This window comes from Balaenoptera borealis, assembly GCF_965194805.1.
Source record: "Balaenoptera borealis genome assembly, chromosome: 11".
Lineage (NCBI taxonomy): Eukaryota > Metazoa > Chordata > Mammalia > Artiodactyla > Balaenopteridae > Balaenoptera > Balaenoptera borealis.
In genome coordinates, this window is record NC_138868.1 from 11,647,686 (window position 1) to 11,673,177 (window position 25,492).

The following is a 25,492-nucleotide window of genomic DNA, read 5'->3' on the forward strand; positions in this document are numbered from 1 at the left end:
GCAGTGTGTGTTGTTTGGGCTCTGGGGAAGCAGCGTGAGTGGTCAACAGAACCACCAGAGTCCCTACTCCCAAATCACTCATGAATTTCCCTTTGGGTCCAGCAGACCTTCCTATTTCCTTCACGTTCCAACCCTGGCAACCACCATTCTATTCTGTGTTTCTGTGAGTTCAACTTTTTTTTTTTTGAAGATCCCACGTATAAGTGATATCATGCAGGATTTCTGTTTCTGTCTGGTTTATTTTACTGGTTCACAATTTTCTTCTAATACATATGGCCAGTAAGGAAACTATCCATAATCAATAAGGAATAAATGCAACCCACTGTTCTAGTGGTGCCATTATTCTTCTTTCCAGCACCATCACATCTATCTCTATTTAGAACGTGTACAAGGAATGCAGAGCAAGACAACTTAAGTCCTATAGCTTGTCATATCACAACAGCAGGACAATTTAACATCTTGTTTTCCAGAAACAGTACACATGCAAAAAGAAAATTGTTATTTAACAATAACTGTTAAAATGTATGTGGCAGAGATACTTTAAATTTGAGGTAAATCAGGAAAAATCTATAAAATTGGATCAAATTTGTGGGATTTTTATCACACATAACATTTGTACATTCTGTGAACTAGGTTAAATCTATAAATATTGAATATGACTTTTTTTTCTAAATTGACAAGATTAAAAAAATTGGCATGTTATCAACTTGTTTCAAGTTGCAGGATGAATATGAATTACTTGTATTACAAGTATGTATTACTTGTATTACAAGACTACTCTAGGTAGAAAGGGATACTTCAAATGTAATGTTCTTTTGTGTGTAAAGAGGAGTTTTACAATTAATATCAGCCATTATTCTCATACCAAGCTGTAGGACATTTTATACAATTTAATAAAGGAATTTACATATTGAAAACCCTCCAACTAACATTGTATGCTATGCACTAATGTGCTGTGCGGTTTCAGAAAATTAAAGCTTCGAAAATGTTCAGGAAGACGACTTTACTCTCAACTTTCTCTTGTAGTACAATCCACCCTTCTAAGAGTTCAGAAAGGAAACAAAAAAAATGTTGCATTGTCATCAAATAAATTTTTAAGATAATGAATTTTTTGTCTTCCTCAAAAAGGAATTTGAGAATAGGATATAATAGTGCATTGTGTACTAATCTATAGTGGTATGTATCTATATATTTATGTATATATATATTTTTCCTTCAAGACACAGGAATTTTAAAAAATTCTCACATCTCATTAAAGCCATGAAACAACAAAATTCTCACATCTCTAATGAATTAGTGTAATCATAGGTATGATTATCAGAGAAGAAAGACACTGAGGATGTACCAGTGGTAGAAAAAAAATAAGAATTCTCCAAGCTGATACATCAAGGTAGAAGCACTTCCTTATTTTGGGAGATGACCTGAAATTCTGTTGGTCTAAGACAGCACTTCTATATGACATCTGCAATCATCATCGCATCACTGGAATTTTCTGAATACTGACAACATAAAACAGCACAGATTCTAGTAATAAATTATATTAGCTGCTTATTTTTACCTGAAAAGGGCTTTATTTTACTTAAATTTTGAAGGGTATTTTCACTGGGATGTAGAATTTTATCAATGTTTTTCCTGAAGCGCTTTTTACGATGCTGTTCCAGTGCATTCGAACTTTGTAGTGATGAGAAGTCAACTGCAATTCTTATTATTCCAGGAAGAAAATGTGTCTTTTATGTCTCTGACTGCTTTGTCCCCCCACTTTTTAATTTTACGTATTTATTTTATTGTGGTTGAAAATTATGAGATCTTAACAGATATGTAAGTGTACAGCACAGTATTGTTCTCTATGAGCACAGCAGACCTCTAGGACTTTTTCATCTTACAAAATGGATACTTTATACTCATGATAAGCAACTCATCATCTTTCCCTCTCCCCAGCTCCTGGTAACTACCACTCCACTTTTTGCTTGTATGCATATCATTACTTTAGATACCTCATGTAAGTGGAATCATGCACTATTCGTCCTTCTGTGACTAGCTTATTTCACTTAGCATAAAGTCCTCAAGTTTCATTCATGTTGTCATATATTGCAGCATTTCCATCTTTTTTAAGGCTGAATAATATTCCATTCTATGTATGTACCACATTTTCTTTATCCATTGGTCTGTCCACGGACATTTAGGTTGCTTCCACATCTTGGCTACTGTAAATAATGTTGCAATGAACATGGGAGTGCAGATAGTTATTCAAGATCCTGAGTTCAACTCCTTTGTCTATATACCCAGAAGTGGAACTGCCGGATCACATGGTAGTTCTAGTTTTAATTTTTGGAGGAACTGTTATACTGTTTTTCACAGCGTCTGCACCATTTTACATTGCTACCAACGGTGCACAAGTGGCTGAATTTCTCTACATCCTTGCGAACGATTTTTAGTTTTTGCTTTTGGGAAAAGCTGGAATTTGGGGGGTTTGCCTTGCTCACTCTGCATTAAGCTGGGGAGGAGGGGCTATTACCAGTGAGTGTGCACTAGTTCAAACCATCACCTTTGTTCTCAGTGGTTCCTAACATGGGGCTCTTTCCTCTCAACACTCAGACTCAGGCAAGATGGAAAAATAAGTCCCTCAGGCTAGACCATTGCATGTCCGGTCCAGTCCTCTCATCTTCCCTGGGACAAGCTGGGAGTTGGGGTCTTCCTCCCAGCATGAAGTGCTGTGCTGCAGGGCTTGGGGGAGTATGGTAAGAAGGTACCACATATTTCCCTAGTGGCTTCAATACTGCTGGTTTCATGCCCACCTGGTGTGCAGGAGCCTCTCAAGTGGTCTCTGGATTTCTCACAAGGGGAATTGAGCTGTGTATTATTTTTATTTTTTTATTTTTAAAAAAAAAATTTTTTTTTTATAGCTACTTTTTTTATTTTTATTTATTTATTTATTTTTGGCTGTGCTGGGTCTTCGGTTCGTGCGAGGGCTTTCTCTAGTTGCGGCAAGTGGGGGCCACTCTTCATCGCGGTGCGGGGACTGCTCTTCATTGCGGTGCGCGGGCCTTTCACTATCGCGGCCCCTCCCGTTGCGGGGCACAGGCTCCAGACGCGCAGGCTCAGTAGTTGTGGCTCACGGGCCCAGCTGCTCCGTGGCATGTGGGATCTTCCCCGACCAGGGCTCGAACCCGTGTCCCCTGCATTAGCAGGCAGATTCTCAACCACTGCGCCACCAGGGAAGCCCCTGAGCTGTGTATTATTTTTAAATTGGTGTGCCTAGCGTTTGGAGAGTGTAGGGTTTCCTATTATGCCATTTTACTGACTCTGACTGCTTTTATGACTTTCCTTTTATCTTTGCCTTTCAGAAATTTAATTATCATATTTCTAGGATTGTTTTACTCTGTGTTTAAACTTAAGGTTTATTGAGATCCTTGGTTGTGTAGGTAGATATTTTAAACCAAATTTGCAATTTTGGGGCCATTAAAAAATGTTTTGTTCCTCTCTCTCTCTCTCTTTTTTCTCCTTCTGGGACTGCAATTATACATCTGTTAGATAATTTGATACAATGTCACTGGGGATCTAGCCTTATTTTATTCAGAATTTTGAATATTAGAACCAGAATTAGCTAAATTATCAGACATTCACGAACTCCACTGGCCTCATGAGTATGGCTGGGCCTAGGGCCCTAAGGAAAGAATTATTGCCACTAAACATTTTTATGCACATTAGCACATGCATATTGCATTGTATTAGATAATTTTTCATTGATTTAATATAACATTTCCATATGCTTACCATGTACCAGGAACTTAAGCTATTATTGTCTAAGCAATTATAACTCTGCATATCTAAATTAAGAAAAGATATGATCTTATTTCTGCTTCTACCTAGGATTTAGAAAGCGGAGAAAGCTTTGTCCCCACACTAATGATGAGAAAAGGCTGGATAGACTACAAGATCATATATTTTCTGGGACTCGTTAGGGGTCAGTCGGCACAGGGAAACCCACTAGCCTGAATTACACTTACGGACGGGCCCTTCTTAGATAAGAGTACTATTATTTACTCCTTATTGTAGATACAAGACACAGAGACGTGGAAAGATCAACTAATCAGTCCAAGATCACAGTAGGTAAGAGGTGCAGTCATGATCTCAACCCTGTTAGTTCGGCCCCATCTTGCTCATCTGAGCCCCTCTGCTATGCTGCTTCTGTCGTCATTGGCAGCCCTAACCCAGCACCCAGAGAAACACTCCCACGAAGACTGACACCAGTGCTCCTGAACCTTTTCCCTTGTACCTGACCCCAAAGTGTGTGAGAAGATTTATGTCTGCTATCTTGTGTAACACAGCAAAGATAATAACCACAGAGTCAAGGAAGTGTCGCCGGCAAATCCCATTAACAATTCCCAGGGAGTGTGTACATGTCCATCCTAAACTCCCAATCTATCCCTGCCCCCTCCCACCCTTCTGCTATATTTAAAATAGATAACCAACAAGGATCTACTGCATAGCACAGGGAACTCTACTCAATAGTCTGTAATAACCTATATGGGAAAGGAATTTGAAAAAGAGTAGATACGTGTATGTGTATAAGTGAATCACTTTGCTGCACACCTGAAACTAACACAGCATTGTTAATCAACTATGCTCCAATATAAAATAAAAATTCAAAAAAAACCAAAACCAGTTCCCGGGGAAAACAAATAGAATCTGGGTAATAAAATCAAGTCTAATCTTTCTCTTTTCTTTTGTGCTTCATCTGGTTTCATTTGCTCACAGGGTGCCTCGTGCAGAGGGCTCACACCCGGCGCTTCAGGCCACAGTTCCTGGTGTAAATGGCTGCACGGACACTTCAGCTCTGAGGGCCGTGTGCAGAAGCACCACCCACAAGGCCAAGATTCAAGATGGTGGCAGTGGCAGAGGGCCGTGTGCACAGACCCTGCACCCGACACTGCCATCTGGAGCCCTGAGCAATACGCCTGCCCCAGACCCTGGAGAACTCCACACCCACCCTGCCAAGGAGAGAACCCTATAAAGCAGCCCTGCCCACCGCCTGTCAGGGAGAGTGTGTGTTCTAGAGCCAGAACTTGCGCCTCTCCATTCCCTGATGGGAGAATAAAGCTCTCCTTTGCTTCTAAGCTGGACTAGTTCTCATTTTATTGGTGGGAGTGACGCCAGGCAGGAGGACCCTTCTTGGGGACCCATTGGAGAGGGTTGGTAACAGAAGAGCAGAGAAAACCCTTGGTTACCTGGCATGACAACACTATTTTTTTTCCAGCTGGGAAAACATTCCAGAGAGGTTAAGAGAGTAGTTTAAGGTTAAAGGGTAATAGAGGCTCTTGAATATTCTGACTGAGTGAGTGTAAGGGCTGAAAGAGACAGAGGACCAGGGGTCTGGGTTCAGGTGGGAGAGAGAAGGACCCCACTCTTGTGTTGTAGATAGTCTTTGCAGGATATGGACTCTACTGGGGCCAAGGGGTCCACTAGGCTGATTCCTCCCCCACCCCACCCACTTTCCCCTTCGTTAACCATAAGTTTGTTTTCTATGTCTGTGGGTCTATTTTTGTTTTGTTTTGTAAATAAGTTCATTTGTGTCTTTGTTTTTTCAGATTCTACATATAATCAATATCATTTGATATTTGTCTTTCTCTGTCTGGCTTACTTCACTTAGTATGATAATCTCTAGATCCATCCATGTTGCTGTAAATGGCATTATTTCATTCTTTTTAATGAATATTATTTTATATATACATACATACATGTATATGTTTGTATATACATACCACATCTTCTTCATCCATTCATCTTTCGATGGACACTTAGATTGCTTCCATGTCTTGCCTATTGTAAATAGTGCTGTTATGAACATTGGGGTGCATGTTTCTTTTCAAATTACAGTTTTTGTCTTTTCCGGATATATACCCAGGAGTGAGATTGTAGGATCATATGGTAACTCTATTTTTGTTTTTTTTAAGGAACCTCCATACTGTTCTCCATAGTGGCTGTACCGACTTACATTCCCACCAACAGTGTAGGAGGGTTCCTTTTTCTGCACACCCTCTCCAACATTTATCATTTGTAGACTTTTTGATGATGGCCATTCTGAGACAGAACAGTTTCAATGGCCTTTAGCCTTGGAGAAAGAGTAATGAATAATTATAACAACTTCAACCCCAGGAGACAAGATGGAGAATTAATATTCGAGGAGGACAGAGGTGAACATGTGTAAACTTGTGCTGTGCTGGTCTATGGACTGAAGGAGCACACAAAGTTTTTCAATTTTCTGGACACTAGGCAACCCTGCCCCTGCTCCTCTGATTAGAGTGACTCCTCCCCTCCACTAACCTGCTGAACAAGGATAAGAGTGATGAGGTGGAGGACCCAGATAGTGTCAACCTTCCCTCCCTGGTCATTTCACAGAGTGGGCTCTCTTTTCTATGAACCCTCCTTTCTCTTCTGAGAATGGTAGAACAAGTGTTCATGTGGGGTACTGGGCACTTTGGAGGGAAAGCCTCTGGGTTTAAATTCTATCCAGTTCAGCCACACTGAACCTCAGTTTCCTTCTCTATAAAAGTGAGACTAAGAAGTGCCCGAGTTAAATCATTGTGGGGATGTTTAACTGGAGCCTCAGAATGGGCAGGGGAGAGGACACAGATTATCCTAAAAAAGCGAGGATCCTAAGAGCTTTAGTCACCCTGTGCAAATGATTTTCTGTACTGCGTACGTGTAGGAAGAAAAGTCAGATTCTGCAAACCAGACCTGAACCATATCTTTCCTAATATCTTTCTCTTATTGCAGGTACTTGAGAATGGGAAGGGGAGGAGAAAGGTATTGCCTATACAGTGTGACCCTTCCAGTATCTGGCTTGTTGGCTTCACATAGCTTGGTTATCAGAGTAATGACAGGGCCTGCGGGGCAAAGAGCAGCCTGGCGTTTCAGAAAGAGAAGCTCAGATGGCACACTGGCAGCCTCCCAGCCTTGCAAAACCAGCTCCCTCAACATGAGACCCAGAGAGCAAGGGATAGATTTCATGAGAGCTAACACCCAACTTTTTGCCTAGTGCAAGGTCCACATGACAAGCCTCAGCTCGGCAATTTGTGAAGAAAACGTACCTAAAAGCACTCTGCAAGACCTGCTTAACTGTCTGCGCCAGAGGGAAATTTCATGATCTAAAGGTCTCTCCTCTTCATTTGTTCCTGCAAAGATTGGTGTGAAGACAGCTTTCCAGGTGAGAACTCATGCCAAAAAAAAAAAAAAAAAAAGATAATCATTGTTTTGTGACATCCTCTCCACTTACATGAGACAAATCAAAATGCTCATACTTTGTTCTGCTCAGAATACGATGACAAATATACCTAAGGAAAAGGAATAACTTCAACTTAAGAAACGTGTATCTGGCACCTATTCTGTAAAAGACAACTTGTTAGGCACTATGAAAAATTCTTGCAGTTTTTGGATCTGAACTAATAAAGGAATGAGGAAAGATCTGGGCATTTTCTGGCAGTGGGGTGGTGGTGGATGGAGCACTTAATGCGTGAAAGCACTCTAAACAGCAACCTGTTGAATCCTTCTGGTTATATTTTAAAGTAGGCAGTTTTTTGTCTCCATGAATGATAAGAAGATTGCTGTACTTAAAGTCAGAGAGGAAATGAGTAGCTGAGTAAGGACAAGAATACAGACCAGACCTATTATTTATTTAAATCGTATAATAAACAAACTTACTTTAAAGTTTTCACCTATATTGCTACTACCACAATCTATCTTTTTATTTGTCTGTGTTCTCTTATAAATTTATGCTTATGTATGTGGTATATGAACTGTTTTAGGCCCTACATTTTCTCATTTTATTTCAATCCTTTCCCATGTGTCCCTATGTGTAGGAATTATGCTAATATCATGGAGTTGCACCATAGTTTATATTTCCTTCCCCTAATGTTGAACACTGGGATTTTGTTCAGTCCTTGCTTATCTTTGTGTAGCTTTATCAGATTCTGCTGAGAGCTTTTTTCTTCTTTTGAATTGTTTTCTTTGGATTAATTTCTTCTCTGGGAAAAACTAGGTCCAAGGTTCTGAATTTTACTCCCAAGGACATTGCCTGTTGCCCAATTCTGCCACCTCACAGTGAGTGTGTCCAATGTCCTGGAGAATCACAGTCTCAGTTGTTCTCAATCTACCTTATTTATGAGGCACCATGCTTGGTTGTTGGTTTGTGTGTGCATTCTTGGAGGGTGGTTCCAAACCCTATACTTTTCAGGAAACATGGTAATATTACACCCCACAGATATTTTAATTTTGTTGAAGTATAGTTGATTTACAGTGTTGTGTTAATTTCTACTGTACAGCAAAATGATTCAGTTACATATACATATATATATGTTTTATAAATATATATATATATATATATTCCTTTTCATATTCTTTTCCATTATGTTTTATCACAGGATATTGAATACAGTTCTGTGTGCTATACAGTAAGACCTTGTTGTTTATCCATCCTATATATAATAGTTTTCATCTGCTAATTCCAAACTTGCATTCTATCCCTCCACCACCCCCCTCCCCCGCTTGGCAAACACAAATCTGTTCTCTATGTCTGTGAATCTGTTTCTCTTTCGTAGATATGTTCATTTGTGTCATATTTCAGATTGCACACTTGGGCGATATCATATGGCATTTGTCTTTCTCTTTCTGACTTACTTCACTTAGTATGATAATTTCTATGTCCATCCATGTTGCTGCAAATGGTATTATTCCGTTCTTTTTTATGACTGAGTAATATTCCGTTGTATTATATATATATATATATATATATATATATATATATATATATATGTCACATCTTCTTTATTCATTCTTCTGTCGATGGACATTTAGGTTGTTTCCATATTTTGGCTATTTTAAATAGTGCTGCTATGAACATAGGGGTGCATGTATCTTTTCAAATTACAATTTTGTCTGAGTATGTGCCCAGGAGTGGGATTGCTGGATCATATGGCAACTCTATTTTTAGTTTTTTGGGGAACCTCCATACTGTTTTCCATAGTGGCTGCACCAGTTTACATTCCCACCAACAGTGTAGGAGGGCTCCCTTTTCTCCACACCCTCTCCAACATTTATTATTTGTAGACTTTTTAACGATGGCCATTCTGACTTCACCCCACAGATTTGACATTCATCTTTACGTTGCAACTCATACTCCTTCTGAGTTGCCTCTAGATAAAAGATAAGATTGGCCTCAGGAATGCTATACTTTTTACAGTCTTAAGATCCTCTGGATTCAATTCTATCTACTCTCTTGAATAAACGATCCAGTGATGTCTGGGTAGTAGCTCTTTGTTTTTCTTGTCATAGATGACACGATAGCACTGGATTGCGTTCTGAATGGCTGCTGCAACTTTCGTGTACCATTCTACATTCGGGACCTGTGCCTCAAAAACTAACAGTGCCTCCTCAAATAAAGAAGATCCCCTTGTCATTTCCTACGTCGTGAATCTCTTCAGTTCTTCAGTTACTTCTTCCTCTTGTCTCTCTTCATCCTTTCTCTGGGCCTCCAATTCCATCAGGTCTTCATTAGTAAGCTCCTCATGTTGGGCAGCAAGGAATTCAATGAAGTTGTCTTATTGCAGATCTAGCTCCACCTTCTCGCTGAGGGTCACTAAGTTGCTGAAGACCTCTTTGGACTCCTCATCCACCTTCTCAAATCCACAAAAGTCGTGAGCAAACTGCAGGCAAAGGTTCTTCCCAACCCCATTCATGGTGATGGCTGTAACCTCACAACAAGCAAAGTCAATGTTTTTATGGCCTTGTAGATGTTACCATCCTTCCAAAATTGTCGCAAGATTGTTCCTGATTCATCACTCGCCTTTACTGCCAGGTGAAAAGTGTGACATAAATAATATTTCTTAAAAGTCACTATAATTGAGACTTCCCGGGTGGTCTAGTGGTTAAGACTCTGCATCCCAATGCAGGGGGCCCAGTTTCGATCCCTGGTCAGGGAACTAGATCCCACATGCCGCAGTGAAGATCCCGCACTCGGCAATGAAGATCCCGCGTGCCGCAACTAAGACCCGGTGCAGCCAAATAAATAAATAAATGAATATTAAAAAACAAAAGTCGTTACAACTCCCTGGTCCATAGGTTGGATGAGTGACGCACGTTCGCATCTTTGAAAGTTCAAAACTTGAAATTTCATATATAAGGGACTTATTGTATTCCACCTTGGCCAAAAACAGAAATGCCCTTGCTATTCTAAAATCACAAATTTACCCAGTTCTGGCCTGGAGCATGTCATCTCAGGCATGGTGGGTTTTAATACAACACCTTCTCAGAATACCTCTTCGGCGTCTTCATTAAAAAGTAACTTGGGGCTTCCCTGGTGGCGCGGTGGTTGAGAGTCTGCCTGCCAATGCAGGGGACACGGGTTCGAGCCCTGGTCTGGGAAGATCCCACGTGCCGCGGAGCAACTAGGCCCGTGAGCCACAATTGCTGAGCCTGCGCGTCTGGAGCCTGTGCTCCGCAACGGGAGAGGCCGCGATGGTGGGAGGCCTGCGCACCGCGATGAAGAGTGGCCCCCACTTGCCGCAACTGGAGAGAGCCCTCGCACAGAAGCGAAGACCCAACACAGCCATAAATAAATAAATAAATAAAAATTAAACTTTAAAAAAAAAAAAAGTTAATCGATAACATTAAAAAAAAAAAAAAAAAAAGTAACTTGGTACTCCTAAGATCACAGTTCCAAATCAGAACACTGTGACACTGCCTCTTTTCTTCCTTTCTCATGTCAGTAGGATTTTATGGGATTTTTTTTTTAATGGGATGTTTTGACCATCCCAATTTGATGCAGTGAGTCAAATATGTAAAAATACTATTTTTATGCTACCTAGTAATTATGCAACATGTATCATAGATCCAAGAGTAGGGCTTAGAGATGGAGTAAGACTCAAAAATAGTGTGAGGCTCAGTGATAAAGTGAGAGCACCAGCCTGAAATAGGACTTGGCAATTAAATAAACAAGGAGTTCGCTGGCCGTCCAGTGGTTAGGACTCGGCGCTTTCACTGCTGGGGCCTGGGTTCAATCCCTGGTTGGGGAACTAAGATCCCGCAAGCCACATGGTGTGGCCTAAATAGATAAAGAAACAAACAAACAATAAGATAATTTGTTTATATTTTAAACCATGTCCAAATGCCCTATATTTAAAAGGTGACATCAAAATATCATGCAGTATACAGCACTTTAACTCAAGTGGGGAGAAGGAGGAGGGGGGAGACGAGGAGGGGAAAGAAAGGACAGTAAGGAAGAGGAGTGGTAGTAGTAATAAAATAACATATGCTCAGTGTTTACTATGTGACAGACTCTTTAAGCAGTTATTTACTCTTTTAACATATTAGCTCATTTAATCCTCACAACAGTTCTATGAGTCAGGTAATACTATTATCCCATCTACTTTGAAGAAACCAAGGTACAGAGAGGCTAAGTAACTTTCCAAGGTTGCACAGCTTATTACTGGTAGAGTCAGAAAAATCACTGATAGCAACTAAATTTTTTAAAAAATGTTATATATATTTTAGAATGTGTTTGCTAATGTAAAGTGAAGTTAATGACTAGAATTCATCGGAGTTTTAAGAAAGTGAGCTGAAAAATTCAGAAGGCAGGCTCTGCACTTTCTGCCAGTCTCATCCTTCCTTGGAATGGCTGATGACTTTAGTGAAGATGACACCAATAAAGAGACACTGAAGAGGGCTCTGGCAATTAGCAGAGAACTTGCTACTTTTGTTTCTGAATCTCCTCCTGATCTTCTCATTCCTGGCTGTTTCCTGGTTGTCTCTCCAGGACAAGGTGTCTTGCACGATGTTCCCATTGCAAGGTGCCCAGATGCTGCAGATGCTGGAGAAATCCTTGAGGAAGAGCCTTCCTACATCCTTAAAGGTGACAATGGAAAATTCTGAGAGGAGTAGGAAGAGAAAATTCCTGTGATGAAGGGAAAGAGAGACTAATATTTATTGAGCACCTATTCTGTGCCAGTGCATATTTTCTCTCATTTAATTTGCATAACCTCTCTACAAGATATTTGCTGTTATGCCCATGTCACTGATGTGAAGATGGAGGCTCAGTGAAGTGGTTTGCCCAATACCCCACAAATAGTGAGCTGCAGTGCTATGGTATGAACGTAGGAATGCCTGAGACCTAACATTGCTTTTTGCTCCAAGTTGATTCAGAAAGTATTCCCTTGCTCCTTTCCAAGAAACGTTCCATAATAGCACTGGAAACTTGCCCAGAGTTCTCCCACAAAGTTAGCTGAGACTATATGTTAATTTTTAATTTGTTCTCCTTAAAGGAACACTTGCCAGGTGAGAGGTTAACCATCATGAGCCTTCTTTAAAATTAATAATAAGTCAATTTCTATTTCACTTAGATTTTCCAATTGCTCCGAACTTATGGCATATCAAGCTATTTTGTGGCTGACTCTGAGGATCTCTGTTAACCAAGTACAACTGATCAGAAATCTCAGGATTAAATAGAACATATACATAGATGCCCACATCCAGAACTGTTCGAGAGCAACTCTAATGATTGGCTGGGGTCCTCACCTGTGATTTTCTTTAGCAACCAAAGGGATGGGGTCCATTCCAGTGGAATTTAAGTACAACCGTGTGTGTGTGAATGTGTGTGTGTGTGTAATGTGTGTGTGTGTGTGTGTGTATTTGGAGAACAAATTATTTCCCTGAAATTTTTTTGTGGAAAGAAAACTAGATTTCTACTGTTTTATAAGACACTCCTATAAGATGCATACATTTTAGATAAGATAAATGCATTCACCTGCCCCACTCCCTAATAGAATTGTTACTCCATCTTTCTGTATAAAGGAGAAAAATGTTAGCATTATTTTATTTGTAGATCATATGGCTTCATTTTCATTTATTAGAAATAGACTAATGAAACAACTCGCCCTGTTCTTTAATTACTGCCAAAAATGACTTCAAATCAACTAATTTAAAACTAAAATGTCACCCACTTTGGTGGATCCCACTAATATTAATCTCTGTTACCTAATATTTAACTACTGTCACTTGATAATCCTTAAGATCCAGGCAACCTCTCAAAGAGACAGTCAATTTTTCTTACAGGTTACATCACTTATACATGTTATGAACACTTGCCTAAGATATTTTTATGGTAAGTAGCTATTTTTGAAAATTCTTCAACCTAAAAGTTTTTCTTCCATGCTCTGTAGTATAGAATTTTGTGATTTAAATTTCTTTTTACTCCTTGGGTTAAGTGGACCCCAAACATCTTGAGGAAACTCTTGGTGGTTCCCAAGTGTCCTTACTTGGAGCATCTCTGTGGTAAGATAAGGCGGCCCTCTTGGCTCCACAACTTTCATGAAGAAACAGCATTGGTTGTATATTAAAGATACACATTTTTACCCTAGTTGAAATCTAGAATAGTTGTTTGCCAGGTACTTTTAATGGAGGTATAACCTAGAACTCAATACTTGCTGAGTCTCAGTTGACAAAACGTCCATGTGTTCTTCTAAGTGTTGGCTATTAAGTACATTTTATTGCCTGTGTCAACTCCAGTTGAGTCAATTTAGAGTAGTTGCCTGGCTCACTACGTTCTGAGTTCAGCAGAAAAAAAAAAAAAAGAGTTTTAATTAATTCAGCCCGGGGAATAAGAAAGAGGAAGAGATACACATATTTTCAGATCTTGTAATGGATAATGTATTAATGTAAAACAAATTTACACACCCCCAAATGCAAAGGCGTAAAAAGAAACATCTATATTTTGCCAAACTATACGGAATTTCTATATCAAGCCTCCATTCATGGCTGAAAACAATGATTTCAGATAAGCTCAGGCAACTTAGATTTTTTCCCCCTTCTCTTTCTCCATAGTGTAACAACAGTAGTTCACATCGGGTGGAGGGTGGTAGGAGGGAAAGATGTTGGTACAGACTTTGGTCATCATCTACCCATGGTAGAAATCATTAAACTGCATACCTTTTTTTGGCCTTTGGTCATTGGCATGTTTCCATGCTGGTATCTGCAGAGGCTTCATGTTCACAATAGTCATGTGGCCCATGGTGGTATCCACCACTGCATTCCCCCAACCCCAAACCACCAGGACACTTAATGTCCACAGGCTATCTCATTCATTCTCTCCCTGTTTTCCTCTCTCTCTCAACAAACTATGCAAAAAGGCGGGGTTGGGGACTCAAGACTGGACCTAGACTGTAGGCTTCCACAGCCCATTCTCTTGAGCATTTTGCTTTAGCCTTTGCTTATTGGTGGGAGGAAATTACCTTTCCAGAGGGTACTGTGGACATACATGTTAAAGAGTTTTAAACATGTCCATAACCTTTGAACCAGCAGTTACCTGATGGATAATCTAAGAAAATATCAGGTGCCCATGCAAAGATTTCTGTGCAAGCATGCTCTGCAAAGAATTAGTTGTTAAAATGAAAATTTGGAAAAAGCTGAAATGACCATCAGTAGGCAAATGCACAAATGAACCATGATACAACCAAATAATGGAATCCTATGCAGTCATTAGAACATAATTGAAAAATTTTGTATTTATGAACATAGAAATACACCCACAGTTTATTCAGTGGTGAAAAATATCATGTATCAGATCATTTTACATTTGTAAAATTGTGTATCTCTATGAGTATGAATAGAAGAAAGTCTGGGAAAAGATAATATTAAATCCTACCAAAAAAAGAACAGTGTTCTTATGATAATTAACTTTGTCCCAATATTTTACCATATGCATGTTTGATTTATATCAGATGGGAAGAAAAAGCTCTCATCTGAGGTAAAAAAAAAATGTAGCATGTGGAGATTTTAGACCCAGATGCCCTATTTGTCCCTTTACTGCTGTAAAATTTCACAGTTTCATAGACATAAACCTGTCCTGGTCAAACAAGGCACTTTGCCATCCCTTCCTAATAAGCTAACCCTCTCGCTTTGTCTGGATACTGCAGGTTTATGGGACTGTCTTCCACATGAATCAGGGAAACCCATTCAAGCTAAAGGCCCTGGTGGACAAGTGGCCTGATTTTAATACAGTGGTTATCCGCCCTCAGGAGCAGGTAAGGTGCCAGATGTGGAATGAATTTGCATCTATGTTTATATTTGCTATGTGCCTACCGTGTGCCTGGTAATGTGGTAGACCCTAGGGCTACAGAAATGAATTGCAGTGATAGTGAACAAATCCTTGCCTTTAAGAACCCCACAGCCTGGAGGAGAATACAGGTAAGTAAATAAATTACAACTTAGTGTAAAATGTTCAAGAACAGAAAATGTACAATATATGGAGATAGCACAGGCAAAAGCTGATTAAACTATGGAGTTTGGAGATGGAGGTTACAGGATCAGATTAGATACACTTCTTAGTGGATGTTTCATCTGAACTGGATTTTGTAGATAAATATATCTTTGTTAGGCTGACAAAGAAAGGAGGACATTCTAACCAGAGGAAGTAACAAGGACAAAGATAGGAAGGTATGAAACAGGACAGTTAGTTGACTGATTATTAAAAAAAAATTTTATAATATTAGAATTTCCATATGCATTTTGGGGAAACATTTAAAAATTAGTGAAACTAAATAGTTAATACATTTCAAAGACAAAAAACCCTAAGTTTATTTTAAAACATCCAGTAAAATTATAAATTTATAAAAATACAAATATATCTTTCCTACAAATAATAAGTTATTTAAAATCCATGGAATTAAACAGTATATAAAATGAAGAAATTTATATTAATAATAAAAACTGAACTGCAATAAAATTATTTGACCTTTTATCTTAAATGGGATCTTAAGAAACAAAATATGTTAGTGGTATCATTGCTGACTTTTGAGTGTATTTTTCTGCAACAATTCCAACTATTTTTGAAAAGGTTTCTAATTCTGCACTCAAGATAATATTTTCCTGTGCCTTCTTCCAAATAATCGCATCTCTTATTTAATAATTTGAGGGGATCTTTCTAAATAAGTGGTTTCTTTGTTTTTCTGTAATTACAATTCGTTCAACTATTGTATTATTTTATGAAAGCATTTCTAACTGGTTTTCATCTTCTTTGTCTTAATTTAGTATAGATGGAAATTTCAATCCAGAAATGTCAATAACCAAATTTAATACTGTCTTCTTCATAGTTTGTGTATTCTGCAAGTGTTTGAAATATAGAAAAATTTATTCTTGCAACAGAAACTTTTCCTTGTCAATTGCTTTTCTCTTCTTCCTGTTGAGGAAGATGAAAATATAGAAGAATTCTTTCTAAATAGTTGTGTCTTTGCTTGAGTTGAAATTTTAACACAATATATGGGTAGAAAATAGTATTGTTCTGCAGTTTTTCATCATAATTTGAACACCTGAATCTCCCATCTTGATCTCATGATTTAAATGATTCAGAAAAATTTCTAATGCACCAATACAAACACCAATATTTTAGTACTTAAAAATACCACAGTATAGGGGCTTCCCTGGTGGCGCAGTGGTTGAGAATCTGCCTGCTAATGCAGGGGACACGAGCTCGCGCCCTGGTCTGGGAGGATCCCACATGCCGCGGAGCGGCTGGGCCCGTGAGCCACAACTGCTGAGCCTGCGCGTCTGGAGCCTGTGCTCCGCAACTAGAGAGGCCGCGATAGTGAGAGGCCCGCGCACCGCGATGAAGAGTGGCCCCCGCTTGCCGCAACTAGAGAAAGCCCTAGCACAGAAACGAAGAACCAACATAGCAATCAATCAATCAATAAATCTTTAAAAAAAACCCAAAAAACACAGTATAGTAGAATTTAGAAAAAAGTATTACAATCATGAAAAATAAGACATTTGTTTTGCCCCCCTTTTCTCAATGATAACAGGACATGACAGATGACCTTGATCACTACACCAATACTTACCATATCTACTCCAAAGACCTCAAAAACTGTCAGGAATTCCTCAGCTTACCAGAAGTCATCAATTGGAAACAGCATTTGCAGATCCAAAGTAAGTACAAAAGGAATGGAATCTGTGCTGAATCACATCTCCATCCTGAACAATTTCTCCTATGACATGTATCTCCTTTCTCCAAGCCCCAGACCCTCAGCCTGCTGTCAGTTTTTTTACTCAGCTGCAACTATACCTGTAAAGGGGGAAAAAAACACCCTCAAAGCTTGTACCTAATGGGCTTCATATAGAGGACTGTAACGTAATCCCCTAAGAGCTAAGGATTTATGGCATATTTTGTGGACATATCCAGGATGCCTTAGGGTGGTTGGGTATCAGAGCAAAGCTTTCCCCAGGGACTTTCATTCCTAGAATTGGAATGACACCTCGTGCCACAGAACACCTCCTAGGTCATAAAGAGCAACTTATATGGTTATGAGCGTGGTCTCCAGAGTCAGACTACCTAGGATGGCATTTGCCTGTTACTTTTTTTTTTTTTTTTTAATTTATTTATTTATTTACTTTGGCTGTGTTGGGTCTTCGTTTCTGTGCAAGGGCTTTCTCTAGTTGCAGCAAGCGGGGGCCACTCTTCATCGCGGTGCGCGGGCTTCTCACTATCGCGGCCTCTCTAGTTGCGGAGCACAGGCTCCAGATGCGCAGGCTCAGTAATCGTAGCTCATGGGCCCAGCTGCTCCGCGGCATGTGGGATCTTCCCAGACCAGGGCTCGAACCCGTGTCCCCTGCATTGGCAGGCAGATTCTCAACCACTGCGCCACCAGGGAAGCCCTGCCTGTTACTTTGCCATGTGATCCTAGCCAGGGACTTGTCCTATCTGAGATCCTGACTTTCATATATAAAAATGAGGGTAATAATTGTACCTAGGACTTCCCGGGTGGTGCAGTGGTTAAGCATCTGCCTGCCGATGCAGGGGACACGGGTTTGAGCGCTGGTCCAGGAAGATCCCACATGCCATGGAGCAGCTAAGCCCGTGAGCCACAACTACTGAGCCTGTGTGCCACAACTACTGAGCCTGTGTGCCACAACTACTGAGCCTGTGTGCCACGACTACCGAGCCTGTGTGCCACAACTACCGAAGCCCACGTGCTCTAGGGCCCGTACTCCACAACAAAGAGTAGCCCTCACTTGCCACAACTAGAGGAAGCCCGTGCACAGCAATGAAGACCCAACGCAGCCAAAAATAAATAAATAAATAAATAAATTTACTAAAAAAATAAAAAATAAATAATGGTACGTAAAACACAGCAGTGTTGAAAAGAATAAATGAAATCTTAGCTAGGAATTGCTTAGTGCAATACCTGAATGTTTCAGTTAACTTTCACTGCATAGCAAACCTCATAATTCTGTGAATCAACAATTGGACTGGGCTTTGCAAGGCAGTTGTTCTGCTGGTCTCCTCTGGGTGTAACTATGCATCTATAGTCAGTTGATGGGTGACTGTGGGCTGGTTGCTCTAGGATGGCCTAACTTACAAGTCTGAATGATGGTCTGACTGTCAGTGCTGGTTAGGCCCTGGTGACATCATGATAAGAACACATATCTTCAGCAGGCTAGCCTAGGCCTTTTCATGTGGTGTTGGCCTCAAGGTAACCAGAAGCACAAAGACATGGTGAGCCCCAATGTGCAAGCATTTTTAAGCCTCTCTTTGCATCAAATTTACTCTTTCCCATTGGTAAAACAAGTCATATGGCCAAGGTCAGATGCAGTGCAGGAGGGGACTATTCCAGGGAATGGGTACAAGGAGATGTGGGCAAATTGTGGGTCATTACTGCAACAATCTACCACATTGGGAACATAGTAAGTACTCCAGAGATGTTGGCAACTATAATTACTATTATTTTTTAAAATTTTATTTATTTTTGGCTGCGTTGGGTCTTCGTCGCTGTGCGTGGGCTTTCTCCTGTTGTGGTGAGTGGGGGCCACTCTTCACTGCAGTACACAGCCCCCCCATCGCGGTGGCCTCTCCCATTGTGGAGCACGGGCTCCAGGCGCGCAGACCCCCGTAGTTGCAGCACGTGGGCTCAGCAGCTGCGGCACATGGGCTCTAGAGCGCAGGCTCAGCAGTTGTGGCTCACAGGCCTAGTTACTCCATGGCATGTGGGATCTTCCCAGACCAGGGATTGAACCCGTGTCCCCTGCACTGGCAGGCAGATTCCCAACCACTGCTCCACCAGGGAAGTCCCGGCAACTATAATTATTATAACTCACCTTCTTTGATCATCAAAACTGCATGATTATGTAGCCCAGAAAACTTAGTTCCAGTCTTGGTATTGCCTCTAATGGCATGACCATGGCTGAATGAATTTCTAGGCATGTTTTTGCTTCTGCAAAACAAGGAAAATTGCATAAACCCTGATTACATGACCCCAGTCATACAGCAGCAGCACCGAGCCCATCACCAAAGTTCTCTGACTAGAAATCCTCAGACACTTCCTACTCCACTGGAGAGCTTCTCCCTAGAATGGACATAAATCATTGCATTTCTCCTTATAATCCCATCTAGGTTCACAATCCAGCCTGAATGAAGTAATCCAAAGTCTTGCAGCCACTAAATCCTTCAAAGTCAAGCAATCACAAAACATTCTCTATATGGCGATTGAGGCAATAAGGGAACTGGCTCCTTCCCTGCTGGATATAAAGAACTTATCACTTAGCGATGGCAAACCCAAGGCCATGTGAGTTTGATAAAAGCTACCCTATGCTACTTACACCTCTCACTACCAAAGTAGCCTCCCAACTTCTCTTTCTGCTTTTACTCTGGCTCCCCACAATCCATCTTCTTCAAAGCAGCCAGAATAATCTTTTTTAAAAACATAATTCAAACCGTGTTTCTCCCCATTTCTTTTCTCACCTGGAATATGTCAGGCCTATGTCAACTTCTTTGACCTGTCTTGTCCTTCTAACTCACTCAGTCCAACAACACCGGCCTTCTTTCTGTTCCTCTGTCATTACAAGCTCACTTATACTCCAGACTTTGCGTTCGCTATTTCCTCTGCCTACTCTGTCTCTCAAGATAATAGAGGTAAGAACAAATATAAACCTCTAAACTCATGGACTTTGCTTTTCTCTTGGAACATCCATAGTGACCAAGAGATGTTTAAACTCTCATCGTTGGATCCTACCCACGCTGCCGTGGTGAATAAATTCTGGCATTTCGGTGGCAATGAGTGGAGCCAGAGATTCATCGAGCGCTGTATCCGGACCTTCCCCAACTTCTGCCTGCTGGGGCCCGAGGGGACCCCTGTGTCCTGGTCCCTGATGGACCAGACAGGAGAGATGCGGATGGGGGGCACCCTACCTGAGTACCGGGCCCATGGTCTCGTCACCTACGTCATCTATTACCAGACCCAGGCTCTGATCGAACGTGGCTTCCCCGTGTATTCTCATGTAGACAAGAATAACAAAATTATGCAGAAAATGAGTCACAGTCTGAATCATATCCCTGTGCCCTGCGACTGGAACCAGTGGAACTGTGTACCTCTGTGAAGCAGCACTGAATCCAAGACAGTATGGGACGGGCCTGAGGATGCAGCTGGAGGAGCCGATGGGTGGGTGGAGGGAAAGAACCAATTGTAATTGTAATCATAGGTAAAGGAGTGGACATTGTGTGGGTCCTGGGGCAGCAGTGTGATGGTCGACAGGACCACTACCGTCGATGGGCTTGCCTTAGATATCTCAGCATAAGCATCATCTGGTCCTCCTGCAGTGGTTTCATAGTTCCGTTCCCCATGCTTCCAGGGTCTCTGCCATGCTTCTTCATCCGCTACATGTTGCCCCAAATGGCTTCCCCTGGGACTCTTCGGGCATGGGTTGGTAGACCCTTGCCAGGTTCTCCAGGGAGGGCTAATACTTCCTGGGCATTACGACTTAGTCCTCTCTTTCTATGGCTTTTCCCTTAGTGAAGAGCAAGTGGACTCTACTCGTTAGGTCTGTAGACATTATCCTCTCCTCTGATTGCTGCTTTACAGGTGTATTAAATATGTTATATACAAATATATATGACATATTATGTTACACATGATATGCATGATATAGCAGGAAGAGTTATTAAGAAAAAGACTAACTTATGTTAGCCTATCCCCCCCCCCCACCCTTCCACTCTGGGGAAAATGATTCAACATTGTTCCTAAAAGCTGAGCTTCCTAAAGTCACCTGAAACCCTCAAACAATAAAGAGATTTTGTGTTTGATTGTATAAGCTGAAGCTAAGTGGTTCGTGTTGGGGAAACATGGCGTGAGCTAATAGGGAGAGGAAAGTGGGAACACCCAGCCCCAGGAAGGTGGGGATTTATTGAGAAGAGATGGAAGTTGAGGAGGTGGCAGGTATAGCATGCATGCCTACTGTTCCGCTTGACCTTGGCATGTTACTTCAAGATGCCCGAATTCTGTGCGGTTCAGACCATTGCCTCATGGGAGAATCTGGTTGCTGGTGTGGAAAGATATTCTTCCTGGTTGGGACAGGTTAGGTGGGAGAGTTTCCTGCCCCAGCCCTTCGAGAGAAACAGCACTAAACACCAGTACCGGGCAGCAAACAGAGCACCTGAATGAAGGTGATCACCTGGATTAAGAACCTGTTCCCTCTGGTCCACCTAAACCTGAAATTAAGCTATGGAATTGGGGATGAAGGCCCCCACAAACATACACACACACACACACACACACACACACACACACACACACACACACACAACTGAGGTTTAATTTCTTCGCCAGTTGAGAGAGTGAAGGCTCAGTTTCGAGCAGGTTTCTCGACTTTGTCACAATGGACATTTTAGACTGGACAATTCTTCGCTGTAGGTCTGTCCTGTGCATTTGTAGAATGTTTAGCAGAATCCCTGGCCTCTACTCACTAGATGCCATTAGCACCCTCCATCCCAATTATGACAACTAAAAATGTCTCCAGATATTAGTAAATGTCCCCTGGAGGTAAAGTCACCTCTGGTTGACATTTAGTTTAGTGGTTCTCAAAGTTGAGCTTGCATCAGAATCGCTTAGCAGGCTTGTTCACACGGGTTGCAGGGCCTCACCCCTAGATTTTCTGATTCAGTAGATCTTGGGGAGAGTTCCAGAATTTATACTTGTAGCAAGTTTCCAGGTGATGTTGACGCTGCTGGCCCAGAGACCATGCTTTGAGAACCATTGGTTTAGTGAAATAATAGAATATATCTTATTCCTAGACTATAGATGAAAATTCTGATGCCGTACTACTTTCATTTCTGTATGAGTACAAGCTGACACTCCCCTCCAAGAATTCCCTGTAGTCATCAAGGAGAAAGAGGCTTTGTGGTCCTGAAACAGGGAGAAGGAATTCAGGCTTGGGTAAAGGAAAACACACACTGGTGGCAGCATATAGCGGGACATTGTTGATAGCTAACATCTTGGCTCATTAGCTCCAAGACCTGGCCCCGCAACAGCCTGTAGGCTCCAGTGCTGGAACACCTCAGGCCAAACAACTAACTAGGCAGGAACACATCCACCCCCATCTGCAGACAGGCTGCCTAAAGCCTAAAGAGCCCACAGCCACCTCTGGGCTTGCCCCTAGACACAGCCTAGCCCACCAGAGGGCCAAGACCCAGCTCTGCCCAGCAGTGGACCAGCCCCTCCCACCGGGAAGCCAGACCATGCCTCTAGACCAGCCTCACCCACCAGAGGGCAGACACAAGAAGCTAGAAAACTACAATCCTGCACTGCAGGCCAGATCCTACACTGGCACTGGCTGGGCCCTGGTCCAGCCCACTAGCTGGCCAACGCAACCTTTAGGACATCCTGGACCCCGTACCCAACTGAGTCAAGAACCAACCCCCCCCACCAATAATATTAAATGAGCTCTGGGATTCCATAGCCACACTCTAGGAACCAGCTATGCCTATCAGTAGTCTGGCACTAACCCCAAGATCTGACTTAACCAGCCAGCGGGTGGGCAACAGTCCCAGAGTCTTCGGGACCCTGACTCCGCCCACCAGTGAGCCAGCACTAGCTCCAGGGACCCCCTAGGATTCTGCAAGTAGCCACCTCATGACCAGGCCCCAGTAAATAGCAGCCAGCTACATCCACACAAGGCAGGGCCTGGCAACCAACCAGTTAAGGGCCTACCTGACCGCCCACACACTTAGCCCACCACAACAGAAAAACCCACGTAGCCTTCTTAGGGGGAACCCCTAGAGCACATAGCTTGGGTGTCGAGAGGGGAGTGCACTGCTGGGACACATAGGATGCCTCCTACAGAGGGCCACTTCTCCAAGGCCAAGAAATGTAACTAACCTACCACATACATAAAAATACAAATAGCAACTCAGAGAAAATGAGACAGCAGAGGAATATGTTTCAGGTGAAGGAACAAGATAAAACCCCAGAAGAACTAAGTGAAGTGGAGATAGGCAACCTGCCTGAGAAAGAGTTCAGAGTAGTGATCACAAAGATGATCAAGGAACTTGGGAGGATAGTGGATACACAGAGCAAGATGTTATAGTAAGTCCCCTACATATGAACGAGTTCCATTCCAAGAGTGTGTTTGTAAGTCCAATTTGTTTGTAAGTCCAATTTGTTCGTAAGTCCAACAAAATTAACCTAGGCACCCAACTAAAACAATCGGCCATATAGTACTGTACTGTAATAGGTTTATAATATTTTTCACACAAATAATACATAAAAAACAAAGAAACACAAAAATAAAGAAAACATTTTTAATCTTACAGTGTAGTACCTTGAAAAGTTCAGTAGTACAGTACAACAGCTGGCATACAGGGGCTGGCATTGAGTGAACAGGCAAGAAGAGTTACTGACTGGAGGAGGGAGAGGAGGTGGGAGATGGTAGAGCTGAAGGATCATCAGAAGTAGGAGATGGAGGGCAAGGTATCTTTTCTCCTCACTCCACTCTCAATTATTTTCACTTTTGTTTCCACTGTTATTGCTTGGTGCTTCTTAGCAGTACCAGCTACATCACCGCTGCTTTTACCCTTACTTCCAGACATCCTGGGCTTGAAAAAAGATACTGTACTACTGTACTCTATACAGTACTGTACAGTAAAGTACACAAAAACACAGCCGCTTGTAGAGGATGCACAAACTTGACAATGTATGCCAGACATGTGACCTAACTTATGTGATTAGACATGTGACCGTATGTTTGCATCTTTGAAAGTTTGAAACTTGAAGGTTCATATGTAGGGGACTTACTGTAGAAAATTTTAACAAAGAGTTAGAAAATATAAAGAACAACCAAACAGAGATGAAGAATATAATAACTGAAATGAAAAATACACTGGAAGGAATCAGTAGTAGACTAAATGAGGTAGAAGAACGGATCAGTGAGCTGGAAGACAGAGTAGTGGAAATTACTGTCACTGAACAGAAAAAAAGGAAAAATAAGAATGAAAAGGAGCAATCCAGTGTCTTTAAAGATAAAGATAAGATATTTTATGGGAAACAAGACTTCCCAGCCTTTGGTGGGTTTATTTGGATATCCTTTTAACATGTTGATTGCCTTATTGTTTGAGGTAGGTGGCAAAGAAATATCCAGGATACCCCAAGGTTTATGCCCGTGTCTGTCTAGAGACTTGAAGTCTCCAGACCCTGAGTGTCATTGCTCAATTGTCTCAGTAACTTTCTTATTTGTTTTAATTGCAGGATTTCCTGTCTAGGACAAATAATAATGCTATATCAAGGGCTTTCATGAGGAAAAGATAACACAATGCATGTGAAAGTGCTTTATAACTGCTACATGTTGTATAGTTACAGAATATTGCTTTAATATGCCTAAATCTAGTACCCTGGGTAATGGGGTAAAAACATGGGATTAGGGGTCAGGAATGTATCTGAATTACGGGTATGGCTCAGCCACTCAGTGTATGATACTGGGCAAATCCCATCAACACTGTAGATTTTGGTTTCCCATTTTTTAAATGCAGATAAAAATACATGCACTTGTAAAAATAGATATGCAAAGATTGCACAAATGCCAGTTAGAGAATTGGCTCAAGATTGCAGATGGAAGCCAGTTATCATTTGCTGAATTCTCATCAAATGATTGAATTAACATCCATAAGAGTCAGGGAAGAGAAAAAAGAATTTATTGATGCTCCAGATGTGTTGGGGAATTCCTATAAGCTGGAGAATGAAAAGGACTAAGACTAGGGTGAAATAAAAGTGTAAGAAACCGCCACCTATAATACATGTGGGAAATGTCAACTAGAAGAGCATGCAAGGCAGAATCAGCCCAGAGTCAACAGAAAAACAAACTAGAATAAATAAACCTAACTCAGGCCTGTTATTGGTCAGAGCTAGATTATGCAAGCGTGGCTGGTTGGCCTTTGATTCCATCCTGATTTTTGCTAAGCATTTTGCAAATGTGAGTGTTACCAGGGCAGAAGGCAGTGGGGGGGGGGGGTGTAGGGGAGGGGTTTTGGGAACTGGAAGCAACAGAGAGCTCTGACCCTTGGAAGAGGGGAGGGCCTCACACAAAGAGGGCAAATTACTGCCACAACTTGTAAAATTCCAGGCCCGTCCTCCAAAATACCAGGGACATGGAACAGTAGTTCTTTTAAAATTGTGAATAGGAACTCTCA

The 25,492-nt window shown here is 41.5% G+C and overlaps 1 protein-coding gene across 3 annotated transcripts; it reads left to right on the top strand.

The window, feature by feature from the left end:
• Positions 1–6,311: 6,311 nt before the first annotated feature.
• Positions 6,312–21,126, top strand: LOC309605426 (glycine N-acyltransferase-like). 3 transcript variants are annotated; one of them, XM_082341291.1, is made up of 7 exons: positions 6,312–7,207; positions 9,606–9,853; positions 11,810–11,905; positions 14,964–15,071; positions 16,845–16,971; positions 19,433–19,604; positions 20,013–21,126. In XM_082341291.1, exons 3-7 carry the CDS (start codon positions 11,828–11,830, stop codon positions 20,413–20,415), a joined length of 888 nt encoding a protein of 295 aa, XP_082197417.1. In that variant the 5' UTR covers positions 6,312–7,207; positions 9,606–9,853; positions 11,810–11,827; the 3' UTR covers positions 20,416–21,126. The 3 variants fall into 3 exon arrangements, with proteins under 3 accessions (XP_082197417.1, XP_082197416.1, XP_082197418.1); XM_082341290.1 differs by lacking the exon at positions 9,606–9,853 and having other exon boundaries at positions 6,315–7,207; XM_082341292.1 differs by lacking the exons at positions 6,312–7,207; positions 9,606–9,853 and adding an exon at positions 13,105–13,153 and having other exon boundaries at positions 11,856–11,905.
• The last annotated feature ends 4,366 nt before the right edge of the window (positions 21,127–25,492 follow it).

What these genes read in the sequence shown, in the direction of transcription:
- LOC309605426 (XM_082341291.1), top strand. Translation starts at nt 11,828, where the DNA reads ATGTTCCCATTGCAAGGTGCCCAGATGCTGCAGATGCTGGAGAAATCC. An exon ending in GCCTTCCTACATCCTTAAAG is followed by an intron (nt 11,906 to 14,963) that starts GTGACAATGGAA and finishes TGGATACTGCAG; the next exon opens with GTTTATGGGACTGTCTTCCA. An exon ending in GATGGCAAACCCAAGGCCAT is followed by an intron (nt 19,605 to 20,012) that starts GTGAGTTTGATA and finishes GAACATCCATAG; the next exon opens with TGACCAAGAGATGTTTAAAC.